General features: G+C 45.4%; 2 protein-coding genes across 2 annotated transcripts in view; one reads left to right on the forward strand and one right to left on the reverse strand.

Annotated features, from left to right (window-relative positions):
- The first annotated feature begins 310 nt into the window (after positions 1–310).
- On the forward strand, positions 311–9,730 carry foxn1 (forkhead box N1). The gene is made up of 8 exons (XM_088907057.1): positions 311–445; positions 2,261–2,641; positions 4,171–4,287; positions 4,718–4,848; positions 6,293–6,389; positions 7,994–8,201; positions 8,746–9,201; positions 9,447–9,730. The coding sequence occupies exons 1-8, from the start codon at positions 311–313 to the stop codon at positions 9,728–9,730; spliced, it is 1,809 nt and encodes a 602-aa protein (XP_088763183.1).
- Positions 9,731–12,811: 3,081 nt separating this feature from the next.
- unc119a1 (unc-119 lipid binding chaperone a1) overlaps positions 12,812–17,465 on the reverse strand; it is a 32,779-nt gene continuing 28,125 nt past the window's right edge. Inside the window, exon 5 of the mRNA XM_088907127.1 lies at positions 12,812–17,439. Coding sequence (XP_088763253.1) covers positions 17,327–17,439 — 113 coding nt within the window. The 3' untranslated portion in view covers positions 12,812–17,326. The remainder of the gene's footprint in view (positions 17,440–17,465) is intronic.

Below are 17,465 nucleotides of genomic sequence, written 5' to 3' on the forward strand. Positions count from 1 at the left end.
AACATTGTGTCTTGAAAGCTTGTTCCAAGCATTCATAGCTCTTAGTGTGAAGAAACGCCCTGATAAACTTTCTTTTCATGACGACTTGTGTCCTTGAGTGTTCTCTTCACTTTTTGTCCTGAAGAAGGTCTTTGGCTTGTCCGTTCAGTTTTTTTTTACTAAACTTTAACCTGTCAGGGATTTGCTGTTCCTTTTTGTCTTTGAAACTTACAGTTAGAGCACTTACACACGTTCTATTTCGTGCCACCTCTGTACTGCACACTTATTAACAACCTGCTTCTCCTCCTCTCCAGGCTGTCAGCCTTGCAGTATGGCCACGGAGACACACAACCAGAACTTCTCTTCCAGTTCCAGCAGAAGTACCCCAGTTCAGATGTCGCCCAGATCAGGAAGGCCCACCTATGACACACAGCTGTCACCCCCCTTACAGATGGCACAGACACAGGTAATAGTCCCACACTCCGGAGAAAAGCTTCCCCAGTGCCTTTTATTTCTCTGCAATACACTGTAAACATACAGAAGTTAGGTGTTGTCAATGTTGGCCTTTCCCTAATAATCCCACTTCGAGTTTGTATTTGAGTTAAAAAAAAACACTTTTGTTGAGTTTTCATCTGGAGAAGACTTTCACTAGCCCAAGCTGGCAATTGTAAAATAAATGAAGTCACTTACAAATTTATTTCTGGATGTGCGAAAGTAGACAATGCCAGTTATTATTTAACAACAAGACCATTACTGTCATCATACTATGAAATCATGATTGCTTGGCATTCATTTAATTTAATTCACGTGATATTAATCTGATAGGTAGATATTTGATTTTTTCAAGTCTTTTCTAACTCTGTTTTGCTGCTAGGTCTCCAGAGCCTCTGTTTGTGTTTAATGATTTGTGCTAGGTGAGCCCTGTTCCTTGCCTCTGCTAACAGGCAGCTGTTGGCTGGATAATGAGACTGAATTCTAACATGCCACACACTCCAGGATAACTGAATGCCTCTCATGTTAATATATTCCCCAAAGCAGTTTTTAATCCTGTCATTAATTCCATTTACTTTCCTTTAAACTTATTATAGCTGTAAGGGCTTTTTATGTCAGTGCAAATATTTTAATATTCTTTATCAGATAAGATACTTTTGCCCAACATACCACTGAGTTGTAACATTTATCTCATGATATAGGCCTGTATTTAGGTTATATCCTATAATCCTATACATATACTGTATATACTGTACTAACAGGGAAAATATAAAGAACGTGAAGATTCCAATCTCTACAAGAGAGAAAAGATCTGGATTTATTTTATTTAATAGCCCTGAAAGGTTGGGCCACTTCAATATGCAAGTATTCCGTTGTCTAAATCCCCCCTTGTCCCTAATCTTTATCTTTGATATTCTTATTTATGTTTGGCAATTTTTTCCTTGTCCTCTTTAGGGCTGCACTGAGCCCCCCTGCACCATCACTGAGAGTTATATGACCTGTAAGCACTGCACATACGATCCCACCAGTCGCATGTTCTAATCTGACCGTTGCCTCTGGTGACCTCTCCAGCTGTGGTCAAGTGACTGCTGTGCTCCTTGCCTGGTGCTGAGCCCTGCTTTAGTCAGGATTGAAGGACAGGGTAGCTGTTCTTTAAAATCCAGTACAGCTTCCATCCCTTCTAGAATTTTATTAGCATTCAGATTTCAAAGCTGAGTAGCTCCTTGCTTGCAAATATAACCACTGAAACAATCTGGATTCACCTCCAGTTGAAGGTGCAACACCTACTGTGGCTCCTGGATGTAGAACTGCCTGTACTTTATCTGGTGTTCAACTCTTCTTTTTAAACCAGTCTCCGATGTGTTTTATATTTTCTATTGAATAAGGAACAAGGTGCGACACCTGAAGAAGGCTCCACATCTGAAACATTGTGTTTCTTTTCTTCTCTTTTCAGCATGGAATAAACCCTTTACTTGCTCCTTTGCAGCCTACGCATGCTGACGCAGCCACCTACTGAACTTGTTCTATTGAAAACTCTAATCCTTCATACTGTACCTTACACTTACAAGATTATTATTATTATCACCAGTCTAATTGGCTGGTGCTTTCATCCAGCTCACCTTACGTTTGGATCCATCTACACTGGGTATTTTACAGCAGTCTGAAGTACCTTGCCGAAGGCTGGGATAGCTGCGCCCCCTCTGGAATCTGATCCTGCACTTGTGTAGTGATATGTTGTTTTTTTTTTAACATGCAATTTTACCGTTGCTGTTTTTTCTCTCGCGAACAGGATGACCCAAGCCTTGGGGAGATTCCCCTGCCTTTCCAGCGAACAGAGAGCGCCCCCTACAGGCCGAAGGGCATCTCCACAGAGAAGTACCGGCGGCATAGCAGCGATGGTGTGATGGGGCAGGGGTTCGGCTCTGCCGAGCCCACTCACTTTCACCCTTATCGACGCCAGTATAGCGCAGAGGGGTACAACATTCATTTGGGGGCCCAGGGAGACCCGTGCTCTCCTCCCCGATCTTTCAGAGGGTTTGAGGGAATGAAGCTCTCAGAGTCCATGCCCCCAGCATGCAGTCAGGAGCCCGACAGCCTTCCACCTGCGGTTCCAGGGACATGGTCCAGCGTGGTGCCCTACAGCAGCAGTGTGCAGAGCACAAGACTGATGGTGAGCTACAGCAACTCATGAGCTTGAAAGCAACGATGCACGAGGACTCACTGGCCAAATCACAAGGAATCAAAAGTGAACAATGCACAAGAACCACGTGAACAGGGCCTGGCACTCAATCTGTAAGGTCTTGAAAGATCTGCAGCCCAACCCCCCCTTGCCAGGCGATTGAGACGTGACAGTGGGACTGAACTGCACTTCCTCTGGTTCCACTGGTTTCTCATATGAGATCTGGGGATTGTTCTGGCCGGGGAAGGTGATGGAAATCTGTCTGAAGCCAAACACTCATTGCTTTGCCAATGGAAAACTCTATCCATTGGACAGGGGGTTCCTATTATTCTGGCCAGTGAGTGTATTATCATGACCCTATTTAAGGAATGATGTGGTAGTTTGTTATTACCCCCCACGTATGAGGGGAAACTGGTAGCAGGACCTTTTTGTTCTCTGGGTGGGCTGGGTGTGTTTCAAAGGGCAACAGGCGTTGAAGTGAGAGTCTAGGCGGAGCTCAGCTAACTTGCTAATCTGTCAGTGATCAAAAGCAATGGAGGGGGACACTGGACTGAGGCCTTTATGAGGGCAGGACAAAGATCGGTGGAGCTGTGGGTTCCCAGAGCATCTTGCAGATTCAGATTAGACTATAATGGGACATTAACTCCCATTCATTGGCTCTCTAGTTTTTATTTTATCAATATGGAATTGCCAATTCTGCGACGGACTGGCGTCCTGCCCAGGGTGTACCCTGCGTTGCACCCATTGCTTGCCGGGATCAGCTCCGGCTCTCCCACAGCTCTGTATTGGATAAAGCAGTTAGAAAATGGATGGATGGAACTGTCAATTATTTTTCATCATGTACCCAGTCGATATGGAATCACCTGTGTTCTTGAGTCTTGGCTTTGACTCCTGTATTGCAGGGTGAACATGCCCACCTGACACAGCCTTGAAAAGCTCCACAATTTCTTTACAGGAGGGTTAATGTCTCCTGTAAAAATACAGGAGACATTTACAGGAGAGTTAATGTTGCAGGAGTCATTGTTTCAGCAAAGACTGAGAGGGTTCTGGCTGACCACTCTGCCTCAGCTCTGTCTAGCATTCTGACAGTTTGTACTTCACTGCGTAGAGAAATCCAGTCGCCACCAGCTAGTAACCTGAGCCAGGCTGGAATCAATGACTCCTGGACCATAGAGCCACACCTCTGCACTGGCTGAGCTCCCAGGAGTCCTGGTTTTAAGACTGGGACCGTGACTGGAGAACTGTACCAGCTCTCTGCCTGGCCCAGTGGACAAGATGATCTGTTGGTGAAGCGGGCCTCTATTTTATAGTAGAGACCAATACAGACAGAAGCCTTACCCAGGAGAACTCAGTGCCATTGAAACAAGTGTGACAGCATTTGTGAAGGCAGTGGTTTATGTTCAGAATCATTAAAAAAAAAAGACAAGAACTGCTTTTGTTGTAGTTTTTATTTAGCATGGATAACCATATTTTTAAAGGCACTGGACTTTTTGCGTTTACACTTTTTATGCTCATTGCAGGGAGCACAGCCCTCGTACCCAGACACCCCCGATATATCAGAGGATGAGAAGGTGAAATCCTGCTCTTACCCCTCGCAGATACAGCACAGCTACAGAGCAGCTCAGGCCCTGCAGCCGGTAAGACCCTGTGAAAGCAATGTGAACCAGTGCCCTGACTGTCCTCAGCAATGTGCTCTTCTAGGGTTAAATTCTCCAGCACTGTAATGTGTTATTTTTCTAGGTTTCGTAACAGATCCTGCAAAGCAAAGTAAGAGATTAGTGCATGACAAAATTAGAAACAAGGAGCTTGGAGTCACCAGCGAGTCTTCCTTACATGTAAGACAATAAAATTGCACGGTGTGTGAAAAGCCAGTATATAATAGTGTGTTTGTTTCTGTGTGTTATCAGACTGAATGACAGATCTGGGGGCTGAGGGATGCTCTGGGGACAAAGGGGACAACTAGATGTCTTTCTAGGAAGAAAGCTCCTCCATGACTTTACCAGATTTCCTGAACTTGTCAGCAAGTGGCCATCTGGCTTCAGAGTTTGCATTTTTTTTCCCCTACAGTTCTCCACAGGCAGCGTCTATCCAGTGGTGCCACAGCTGGACAATCTCCAATACTCCTTCCAGTGCATCGCACCCGACTGTGCCCAGGAGCCCCCACACACCCTCTACCCCAAGCCCATCTACTCCTACAGGTCGGTCACTTCAATGCCACGTGGAGCGTTGCTTTTTAAAACACTGCCCGTTCACTCCCTGGCTCATTCACACAAGAGGAAGAACAAAAGCAGGGATATCCAGTCCTGATCCTGGAGGTTCAGCATATCTGTGGGTTTTCATTCCAGCTCCGATCATACATGAGATAAACCTGCTGGTTCCTTGCTTGACTAGACCAATTTAACAGCTTCTTCAGAAGCTTTAAACAGAAAAATGTCACAGTGTGGTATGGTAGCCTGAGCATTAAGCGTTGAGGGAAAATGGCCAGAATTGCTAATACTGCTAGTAAAATAATTGACGACCACAGAAACACCTTAAAGAGCTGTATTATATCAGTTCAAAGGAAAGCTCAGCTTAACACTGACGACCCCTCACTCCCTCTTCATTCCCAATTTCAACTGCTGCCTTCAGGAAGGTGTTTCAGAAAGCCTGGGGCCAAGAAAAACGTCTACAAGAAATCCTCTGTTCTCTGTGCAATCAGTGTATTAAATACAGGACAGGACTGCCCTCCACCTCCAGGTGTTGACACTGGGTAGGAAATAGTAACAATTAAAATATTAGACACAGGTGATAAGGTACAATCTCAACATGTAATTTCTTGAAGTAGGCAAATTAAAGTTGTGTTGGGTTTTTTTTTCACTGATACCCAAAAGCTAGAAACCCAAGTCACCACTTTTTTTTTCTGTTCTCAAGCCAAACAAGTTCTGGCTCAGAATACTTTCCACTGAGAACCCCCCAACCACGATCATTTCAGCTAAACTGGCACGTGTTCAGGAGGGCTGTGTTCAAGTAGCACCACGTTGCCATCAGTAAATCAATTCCCTTCTCCGGCGCTGAGAGCAGCCGCTTGCTTTACAGCAGGTGTATAGAGAAGACAGCCCAGGCAAATTCCGCCAGTCATAACACCCTGTGGCCTCACAGAATACAGCTGACTTCTGTCTCTGTAAATCACTGCTGTCTTCTAATCTTAACACACACTCGCGTTTGGCAATACACACCCTACCAGTGTGTTACTGTACCTTTGCAGGGCTCTAAGTAAAGTTGGATTTTGTACATTTGTACTTTGGTTCCAAAACAAAAAAGAAATAACAAGTACCCGTTTTCCTCACGTGATAAGAGTCAGGATAAGGACACACAAGAATGGCTTTCCTCCCTGAGGAGGAAGAGAATAATAATAATTGCTTACACATACAGTATATAGCGCTTTTCTGGACACTCCACTCAAAGCGCTTTACAGGTAATGGGGATCCCCTCCACCACGACCAGTGTGCAGCCCCACCTGGATGATGCGACAGCTGGCATAGTGCAGAGGAATGGGCCTGAACTGCTTGTGCTAAACCACACAGAGCCCCTGCCAGCGGAGACCAGTCAGTGCCTCCGCAAGCAGAGGCAGTGATCTGTGTCACCCGTTCTCCCTCTCTGCAGCATTCTCATCTTCATGGCACTGCGGAACAGCAAGACAGGGAGCCTGCCTGTCAGTGAGATCTACAACTTCATGACTGAACATTTCCCCTATTTCAAGGTAATCCTGCCCAATTGTCAAGCACCTAGGACATGTTAGAGGCAAGAGAAATGCCAGAGAAGTTGCCCATTTCCTGCCTCTTATCCCTTTTTTGCAAAGTAATGAGACACAGCAAATTTGAGCTAAAGATGTGTTTGATGAAGCCACTCAGAAATGCAGGAGAAGAAAGTATAACCCGTTGTTTTGTTCTGCTGCTTTTTAGCTCTCTCCAAGGTACACAGCACTCAGTTTCTCCCCTGACAAAGCACTGCAAGATGCTCTTCCTCTCGGTGTTTAATCGCAGTGCGTAATCAAGCCATCCTCAATGCACTTGAAATAACCACCAAGCAGATTTTGTGTGTGGGCACAGAACAACGGTGCCAGTGCAACCCTTCCCAACTTTGTTCACTGTCGGCTTCCCCAACCACAGAACGAGAATTGCAGGGCGGCCTGAGCTTCATTCACTGATCCTGTGTGGATTCAGAAGGCGCGTGTGTAGCCACTGGATTCTTTTTCGACATTTCTCTGACACCTTTAAGAAGTGACCTGGCCAAGAGCCAGTTGTGATTAATGCCGGGAAGTCGGCAGCGTTCGGCTCCCTTCAGATCATCAGCCTGTACCCGTTGGGGCTTGATTGCGATCCGCCTGGCCTGCGTTCACATGCTGCACCGTGCTCGAGGATGGGCATGCCACGTGGCCACGGTGATGTGGCAGGCATGTGCAACACTGTGGAAACAAGCTCTCTCCTGCCGTGATGGTGCCATCACAGATGTTTCTTCTTGCCATCTGTCCAGATATTGGCGTGGTTTATTAGGAAACGCCTGATTGACAGTGCTGTGCTTCAGTCAGGTTGAGTTGCCTTGTCCTGATGCCTGCAGTGCAAACCCATCTTGCCTGACTGGACCAGATACAGTATATCAGGGGATGTCCACTTATCAGCTGTGAAGCATCACAAAGTATCACACACATGCATCATCATTAACAAGATCTTGTGTCATTCTTAGTTTCATGCCCCAGGTCACAGAGATCCACAGTGCACACCCATTTGTCAATGGCTTTGTTCTTTTTCGTTATACAACAAAAGTTTTTTTGGGGCATTGTCTTAAAATAGAGCCAGAGTGATGCACAAAATACAGCGTGTGTTCCTGTGCCGTTAGATGTTGCTTGGCCGCAAGGAAAAAAATGCAGTACAGCTGCTTTGCTTTGACTTGTATTTATATTTCTATAAATACAGACCTTGCTAGCACAGTGCACAAACACAGGCTGTTTCTGAACTGTAGCTCATTGCCAAACTGAGCAAGCCTAGCTCTGCAGTATTTAGACTGGGAGGTGAAGTGTTTTCTGGAAACAGCAAAAATACATGGAAAGGTGAGTTTATACAAGCTGGATTTTTCATCAGATTGACAGTGAGCAAAGGGTGATCTATGCATGTAGTGACGTAGAAGGTTAGGGGTCCATAACTGCTTGGGTAGCCTGTTAAAAAATGAGTTCTGCTGTTGTTATTGCATCCCCGAATTCCAGAACTGACTTAATGAAAAATATGTGAGCATTAGGGACAATTTAAAGTCCCCCCCCACCATCTCGCTGATGCCCACAGCTGCTCTTTTTGGGTCCCCTCTCCTCAGACAGCTCCCGACGGCTGGAAGAACTCTGTCCGCCACAACCTGTCCCTGAACAAGTGCTTCGAGAAGGTGGAGAGCAAGTGTGGCAGCTCGTCGCGGAAGGGCTGCCTGTGGGCCCTCAACCCCGCCAAGGTGGAGAAGATGCAGGAGGAGCTGCACAAGTGGCGCCGCAAAGACCCGCTGACCGTGCGCAAGAGCATGGCCAGGCCAGGTGGGCACCGCGTGGCGCAACACGGGCAGTCCCGATACCACTACTCCTGATACTGACCAGAGCTAAACAAAATGATGAAATGGTTACGTCATATGATCATATTACCACTGTCCTGGCCTCCCTGTACTGGTTACCTGTTACGTTTAAGCTACAATTGATCTGAATGTTCCATTGATCTGGATATCTTCACGACTTGACCATATGCTGCCTTCCACATTGTTGTCTGTGGAGAACAACTTTTGTTCACTGGTGTCTCCTGTACTGCAGCCTTACTCAGAGTTTAATTTGATTTGATTCCCTCTGACATTGTCTTTGTGCTGCATTTTGGGTTTTTTATTTAAAAGACTCTCTACAAACTAATTACTATACTAGTGGTGGCTGTAAGAGCAGGAGGATTAGGGTTTAATTAACCTTTTTCATAACAGTTTTTGGGAATATGAGTTGACCTGTAGGTAGGGCCCCTTCTGAATTATTAGGGATCATTAAATACCTCCAAGGTTATTTTGGTCCTGAGCTTCTTTGGCTGCTTGTGTTTTTTTTCCAGAAGAGCTGGATCGCCTGCTTGGGGACAAACCGGACAAGTTCAAGGTCTTCTCCAGCGGCCTGGGGCAGCCTTTCTCGCTCAGGAGGCCCGCTGACTTCGAGAGACCCCCATCTTTCACCCCCTCCCAGCATGGCGCCCTGAGCCAGACCGCCAGGCGTTCATTCCAGGGCAGCCGGGCAGCCTCTCTCCTCGCTGGGCAGCAGCCCCCCTACCTGCCCCCCGCTCCCCAGGCCTTCTCATATCTCTGCCCCGGTGGGCAGCAGGTATCATCGGACACCCCCCCCAGGCCAGACAGCCATGGCTCCCTCCTGCCCTCCCAGACCCCACCTGCCTATAGCGCCGCCCTGCAGGCCGAACACTGCACACGCAGGAGCTTGCAGGAGAGCCTGGCAGACGGGGAGCTCAGTAATGACGTCGACATGCTGAACCCCAGCCTCACGGACTTCCAGCTGCAGGGTAAGAGAGTACGGAGGGGGGGTGGGGGGTGCAGGGTATCGTCACACAAACTCACTTTTAACTGCATCAGCTCTAGCCTGCTGTATGGGCCTGCCCTGAAAACCTTCCTCCTACAGGTCTGCACACGCGGATCCCGCACTCTGTAAATACAACAGGGCTCGCAGGGCTCTTTTAGAGTTAAATGGGAGAAGGCAAGTGCCGTTTTTGGCATGCCTCCCTCACCGGTGCCTCCTCTGTCCCCGCAGGCAGTTTGTGGGAGGATCTGAAAGACGACAGCCTGGCCCTGGACTCTCTGGTTGTCATAGCGACCTCACCTTCCTCGTCCCCCCCGGGCCCCGGGCAGTCGGGCAGCTGCCCAGGGCAAGGGGGCAGCGGCGCCAGCGAGCAGAGCGTGCCCGCCATGGCGGAGGAGGGCAGCCTGGCCGACGTCCACATTACAGGAATCTACTCGGCTGCTTTCGCCGACTTCGACAGCACGGGCAGCAGCTACCTGCCTGCACCTGAGAACACACCCATTCCACTCCTGTGAGGGCGAGGGGAGACAGCTGGCACCGCACACCGCACACCGCGGCACCGCAACCACCCACAGGTGCCAGGGAAGGCTGGTCTGCATGTAACTCTTTGAGCTCTTTTCTGCTCCTGATTTCCTGCGGGTTTTGACATTTCCAGGCAGAATGGTTTCGCGTTTGCCGTGATTCGGTCGATTTCTTTTTCTTTAAAAATACACTTTACTAGGGGAAAGGCTTCATTGTACACATTCTGGCACTGGAGCAAAACCTTCGTGCAGAGATGTCCTGTTTCTCTGCGGGCGCCCTGGAGGTGAGGGAGTGAGCCGTTTGAAAGAGCCCTGGTCCTCTTTGAGGCCTGAAGCTGCACTCGGAATGAAACTGGAAGCCCAGAGCTGTGCAGTTTCCTATTCCATCTCACTGTACGCTGCTGCCTTGCTTCCCTGTAACTCCTGTGCCTGACTTTAAGCAGCTGGTTAACAAGTACGTCAGTAAGTTCCCCTAACCACCCTGTAACTGGCCAGTGAGGTCAGAACTGAACGGGACAGGTTAGCAAGACGTTGGCTGGTGAAATTAAAGAACGGAGTGCAGGCATCTCCTGGGTCTGCTTTAAAAGCAGGCCAGCCCTCCGTAAAACTCTTATTTGCTTTAAATGTATATACTGATACGTGGATAACAAGTCCAGCTAAAGTGGAAGGCGGAAACAACATCACGACTTCTTCATCAAGAAGGATACTAATATATGATCACTTTCATTCACTGGAGCAGTTGAGTCTTGAACTTTCTTGACCTCTGGCTTTAAACACTGTTGTATCTGGCTTTGTGTACTGAAATTCCCCTGTTCATAATGACATAACTGCAGGTCAAACCTGCACATTCCCTTGGCTTCACATATTGGAGCATCTCCTCTTTTTAATAGCAGAGAGAGTCCCTTTCAGAAGGGAGGCCTACAGTACATGCACACTACCATGAGTTACAGTGTAAAAACCGAAGGATTGCGGGTGATTGCAGAAGGCAATAAAACTGGAGTTAAAAACAGTGCTTTTGCACTTTCTTGTGGGATTAATCAAAGAATGTCTGGAGCCTACTATTGAGCTCTGAATCAGGAAGAAAGGGTATTTTAAGGGACGACGTCGTTCTGAATTCCTTCTCTTTTGAGATCCTGTGTTGTGGGTATGGGAAAAAGATTTGAGTAGGCTGCCGTGTCAGCATGCATAGGTTGCAATGGACCAGGAAAAGGTTTGTGCCATGCTGAAAGGTAAATGAAAGGTCTATTTCAGCTGTGGAGCCTTCTTCAGGTGTGAGGGAGAGAGGGAATGTTGTAAAAAAGAACACAAAGGAGGGAGTAAGTAGGAAGGACCTAAAGCAGTTGTCAATGAGTGTCCAAACTAAGCGAGAGCAGTTTGAGAGGTGTGAAAAGCTGAACTCTGCAAATGAACGGAGAGGATTTAGAAGATTAATCTATTGTTAAGAGAAAAGGGAAGGTGTGATCCAAGTTTAAGAATCATTTTGGTTTTGCTGTATTTTTTTGTGCGAATCGGAGTTCGGAAACCCCTCTGTGAGGACACAGACGGAGAGATCAGACAGATCTTGGCCGCCAGAGGTGAAAGAGGGAACTACCGGTTTGGAGAAATCTTTGATCCTCACAGCTCTGACAGGCTCCCTGTCCGCCAGTCTTCTTCCTGTCTCACCAGTGTAAGTGGGTATTATCTGTGTGAGATACAGTACAAGGTGCTGCTGGAAATATAGGATATCCACTGGTTGACGCAGAACTGTCCAGAGGGGCCCTGCATGACTGTTGGATTGGATCGGATCGGCTTGGTTGGACACGTTGGATATGTTGTATTGGATTGGCTGTGCCTGCAGGTGATCCAGCAGATTCTGTGGCAGAGGCCAGTGCGTTGTGGGTGGTTAAGGGAGCTGTGAACAAGAAGGCTGCTCAGTTAATGTTAATGTGACATAAATGGGCGGTCGGGAACTTGAGGAAGGTCCTACAGATGAAACGTGGTTTTTTTCTTTACCTTTCAGCATGGAACGGAGCTCCACCTGTTCCTTTGAAGTTAGATGGTTTCTGCGGGTGGTGTATTGATTGATATTTCCACTAGGTGTCAGTAGGTTTCTTTTCCGGCCCTCCGTCATTCACGGCATCGTTCTCTCAAAGGTTCCTTTACATCCCTTTTCACATATGATCAAAACTGCTTTTTTTTAAAAAGAAAATGAGGTTTAAAGGCAAGCAAACTTTTTATTCTAACTATTTCTTTGGAGAAAACATTTATATATGCGGGACTTAAATGGAACTTTATTTTATCACACTAAGCCTGTTTGAAGACCAATTTGAAGAATTGGTCTCCAAATTAGACCACAAACAATTTGACTGTTAAGCAACGTTATCCCAGAAAGAGGAACTGGCCTACCCAAAGACAAAAAAAAGTTAACAATGCCCTTCCCTATCACGTTTGCAGAACTTCCAAGCTAGAAATTATTTTTTTGTTTTGCTTTTTGCTTTTTTGAGCACCAGGAAGAGATAAAGAGAATCCAAGAAAACATTTCACATTTTCCAATGCGATTGTTCTGCAGAGGATTTCAGAACGAAGCTGAAAAAGGCAGCTGTGTTCTGAAACCATCTGGCTAGTGGCGAATGTGTCCTGTTGCCCCTGGGAGTGTTCTGTGGGGTAACGAAAAAATGTTCAGCAAATTTAAACAGGATGTTTAGGGCTGCTGAAGTAAATGAGTAAGAGTACAAAGAGTAAAAGTGTTTTAGCAAATTCTCTAATCATTTTTTTTGTCGTGTCATGGTGTAGTGCCAAGAGGGAACTTTATTACCAAAGATTTCGGCTTAAAGCTCTGTACTTCTTAAAGTGTCTTTTAACAGCTGGAACTTGAGAACAATAAAACTAACAGTGAACACCAGCCATTAACCTTCACGGTTCACGACACACAGTGGGTAAGATAACACACTTGCCACAGTGAAAAAACAATATCCTCTCCAGGGTATTGTCTCGCATTGTGCCCTGTGCCCACTAGGTTAGATGCCCTGAAGATAAAGGGGTCACTGAAAACAAATGGATGTTTATATAAGGCAAAAATTACAACAAAGACACTACTTCAAAAAAATCACATATATTTATTTTTTCTTACCAGACTGGCATTATAACTGTCCAAAACTTTACATTTTATTTTTCTGTTGTTTTAAAATCATTTTACAATAAACAACATCTATTATAAATACAGCCGTTCCACTTCTTTGACTAAAATATGGATCAGATCCACAGAAGATAATTCCAGCGTTTGACTTGATTGATTTTCAAAGGTATTCTTCATTTCCTACTGAATCATTTTAAAGTCTTAAAATAATGCCCTCTAAATAGCACTACGTATAAGTAGACGGAAACACAACAGACTCCCGGAAAAAACAGAATTTCGCTTCGTAGTAAGTACACCTACAAATGTCTTATACTGGAATGTGATCATAGAAGGATCTCATTTCACTCCCACAGGCAGTATCATTTAAAACTAACAGCTTTTTCCAAAAATAAAGTTCACACAAGGTGTTTAATAGTACAAAAAGACAGCACAATCTCGACCAGAAGTATTGTTGAATGGTTTGCTGTGTGAGAGACGAGTAAAAGATTTCCCTTTTTCTTCCTGCTGGGAACAGTGATTGTATTTAAACGCCCTGTCCACAGCCCACCCTGGACTACAGCATGAACAGAGCACGTGGGAGAGTGTGCACTGAGCTGGGCGGTACCTAGAATTCACGCCAGTCGCTGAAGCTTTTTTTAAATAGTCCCTCAAAGATGCCTTCTACTGGCAACCTCTAAATCTTATAATTTTCAAACCCTGGGCCACACTTGTCTTTTCAAGATGTTTCACCAAAGAAAAATGCAGGGCTCACAAGTCATTTCAAATCATATACAGTGTATAAACGTGAATCCGTACATTAGAAATATAAATATATAGAAGACATTCACTTCTGATGGAGCCACATTCTTACCTCAAATTAAACAATCCTAGGCTCAGAATATCGCCCCTTCTATAATAGCTGATCTTTCCCCCCGTTCTTCTGCCACACAGAGAGAGCCCAGAGGGAGCTCTCGTCAGCGAATGACAGCAGTGAACTCGCCGTGCTTTTTAAGCTTTTACACTTTAGAACAGGATCTTCGGCTTTTTCATTAACTCCTGCCCTTCCCGAAAAACACTCAAAACTCACCACCCCCTTCGCTTTTGAGGCAACTATACAGTACATACATTTTTCTAAAAATATAATTCTGTGTTAACTGACAGACAAATCATGGTCAGAAGACGCTCTCTGCTGATGAGTGTGTTATATGAACTAGCAGAACCACACATATCTATGACCGCGTCTGAGCCCCTGTTCTTGACAGGTGAAATATTACTTTTTCATATAAACCCCAAACTGGGGGAAAAAAACAGTCTCTCAGAGTCTCTTAACTGGAGAAAGTTGCTGCTGCACCACTTTCTATATCAGTCAGGCAGTCCCACACCTATTGGAATTCCCTGGTTAAAGAACTACATTCAGTAGAAGTCTGGTATAGTAAGGTTTCGTCCCCTGGAATTAGCCTAGAACAAACAGAAAGGAGCCAGTGTGGCATTCAAACAGAATAATTAAAAATCCTTTTTTTTCCTGAAAAAAGCCTTTCAGTTGATGAGATAATGCTTGCAAAACACCACAGTACAGTAAAAGAAGCCTTGCGATCTGCTCTCTCCACTTAGGCGTCATCAAGTCTATACCCTAGCCGCGTTCTTTTGAGTCCGAACGTTCGTTTAATGTAAATCTTTCAACCAATTCAGATTCTCTGTATACTCAGAACTCTGCATTTTCAGTGGGCTCTTTCTCTCACGAACAGAAAGCAAGGCCAGCACTGATGCCTCCTCCAGGAAAGAATTCAGCGCTGAAATATGCCTTCTATTGAACTATGTCTCGAATGCAGTCCTCAACTGTTACTAGTGTGACACTGGCTGAGCCATGGAATGGAACGTTGTCGGATTTTTTGTTGTTGTTGTTGTTGTTGTTGTTGTTGTTGCTTCACTAAAAACCTTTGGTCCGAAACCTCTCTCTCCAAACAATTTGAACATTAATTAAGGTGCATCGGCTTTCCTACCAATGTTCTGGAATGGAATGTTTAATTGAATATTTCCCCCCACCTCACCCTTTTCCCGTGTTGTGCGAGTTGCAGGGAGAGAGATGTCTGTCGCTCATTTGAGGCGAACATTCACGACATGCAGCGAGCGTCAGGATTCTCGACCTCCTTTGGTCTGTTTTTTAAAAAAAACCCGCTGTTTCTGTCACTGCCACAAAAGCTGAAGAAACCTTTTTTCACTTTCAGTATGTTGTCCAAGAAACAGCAGATTCTAAAGAGCGGAAGAGCTACATGTGCTCGAGAGAGTGGCACATCAGATCTGGGTTTGCTCCGTATTGGAACTCAGAGTCACGTGAAATGAATTCCCACACAGGTGAGCGCCTTAAAAAGTGGCTACTTTGATTTCAGCTGTTCAGTCAAATCCTAATCATGACGAAATGAGCCCAAGAATATAAAAAACACAGTGTACTGTGCTTAATAATTTTGTGTTAACTCTAAGATCAGCACAATCACCATCCTCCTGACTTACGAGGAATGAGTCAGGGAGGCAGCTGCAAGGGTGAAGTTGTGGTGGAGGGAGGTGGGGGCTTGAAAAGACATGCACAGAGTTGCTGGCTGCCTGAGCTTCTGTGTAATAACACCATAAATGCTGCAGGACAGATAAGCAGTTTTCTTCATCATAACTCACTAACTCACATCATAACTCATAAGTGTGGTAAGAAAAAGAAAAAATAATTAAAAATACATATAAGTAAAGAGTCAAAGGAAATTTGGATTAAATCTTAACTAGAAATTAGCACTGGATTATGGTGTTCAAGTGTCGTCACTTGTAACAAACAGAGGGTGAGTATAATGTTCTAGCTATAACAGACCGTCGTTGTGTTACACAACATTCTAATCTAGAACAAAGTATCAGGTAAACTTTTCCAATCTCAGATTTCTCTATGCATACATCTTATAGAAAACTTTCTATACTGGGAGCCCCACTTCTTTATTAAAGTTGACAAAACAGGAAAAACTAGTTAAACTATATGCATTTAAAGCACACACACTCTCTTGTGCAGTGGTGTTGACAAATAAGGACATGATCCCTGGTCACAGCTGAACAGCAATCACAGTTTGTTTTCTAAGACTAATAGATACAGTGAGAATAACAGTCAACCTGCATCGTGCTACACAAGTCAGTGCAGCACTTCCTTGCAATAAAGACGTTTTCAGTCACAACTCCAGTTAGTCATTCAGCTCATTTGACAAATGCACACAAACACACACAGACACGCACACACATACAGTACCAGTTTACAATTTGTTAGAAGTCCCTCCTGTAAACCCAAGTCCATTATACACAAAAATGGTAAGTAAACTTGCCTATTTACTGCATGACAGAGTAATAATTGAATGTTTTTCTAATTGTCTGTTTAAAAGAAAAGCATTAGGAGAGCTCAAGGATGGTTTGTAGAATTTATACAATATTATTTAGTCATACTAAGAAAACACAACTCACTAAGAATGATGGCCATCCACAAGTCAGCTGCTACACTACAATTGTAACAAATTAATCACGTCCCTTCAAAAAGCCCTAAAATGTGAATATTGTATTTTTTGTATCAAGAACGCATAAGAAGCCAGATGTCTTTTAAAACTGTGTTGGTTGAACATGGCAATGTTTAACCAGCACATTGTCTGATAAATCTATAGCTCCGATCATTTCATAGGACATAAACAGAGTTTAATGGGGTCAAAGATATTTTCAACTTTTATCCAATTCAGTTTCAGAAGTATCCAAGAAGTCAAATATATTAAATATAGGTGTATTGACCACTGGGATCATTTAAAAAAATTACATGGGGTTCAGACATCATTTTTTTCCTGGTATCTTGTGTTTATTGCTTTTCAATTTATGCATGTCAGTCTTGGTTAAGCCCCGTTTCTTAGTTCTGACATTTGATGTTTTACTGTTTGTGTTGCCCTTTGGGAAATACACCCGAGATGCACTCGTGCACCTCTCTGAATCTGGATGGTCTCCCCACGAGTGGTCAAACAGCAAAAAAAAAAGCCCAGAGAGAACATGAGAGGACTGTTTCGAACACAAACGCCCAAAACCAGGCTGCAGATTTTCGAACCGCTAAAATCATAAGCTGCCAGAGCTGTGAAGAGAAATGTGGAGAAAAAACAGGTTCAGTCAGGGGTCAGTCAGAAGGGAAATTGTGACACTGGCTGCCTCCCCGCGTGCAGAGTAGAGGGAACCCAGCAGGTAGGAGTGGCGTCTCACTCAGCGGGGCCTGTGTGCAGGTCAGGAGATGGTGCATTAGCAGGCTGGGCCCATGGGGGGACTGGCCTGCTGGCCTGCTGGCTACTGATCAGTGGGGTGGATGCCGGGAGCTCCCTGAGGGAGGGCTGGAGGTCCCCTGGGGGTCCCTGACGTGGGCTTGGAGGGCTAGTGTGGAGTGCAGCTGTGTGTGGCCGTGTCTCTCCTCCAGTCCATGGCTGTCCCAGCCCTGCGGGGCCCCTGCGCTCCTAGGGCCCCCCGCTGTACGAGTAATCCGCCTTGTTGTGCATCACCAGTTTGTTATCCACGAAGTAGAAGCTGTCGGATTGCGTGTCGTAGGGGTGGAGGATCATCTCGCGCACTGGAGAGGGGGGGAGGGAAGAAAAC

This window comes from Atractosteus spatula, chromosome 27 (genome assembly GCF_055471065.1).
Source record: "Atractosteus spatula isolate fAtrSpa1 chromosome 27, fAtrSpa1.hap1, whole genome shotgun sequence".
In the NCBI taxonomy this organism is placed as follows: Eukaryota; Metazoa; Chordata; class Actinopteri; order Semionotiformes; family Lepisosteidae; genus Atractosteus; species Atractosteus spatula.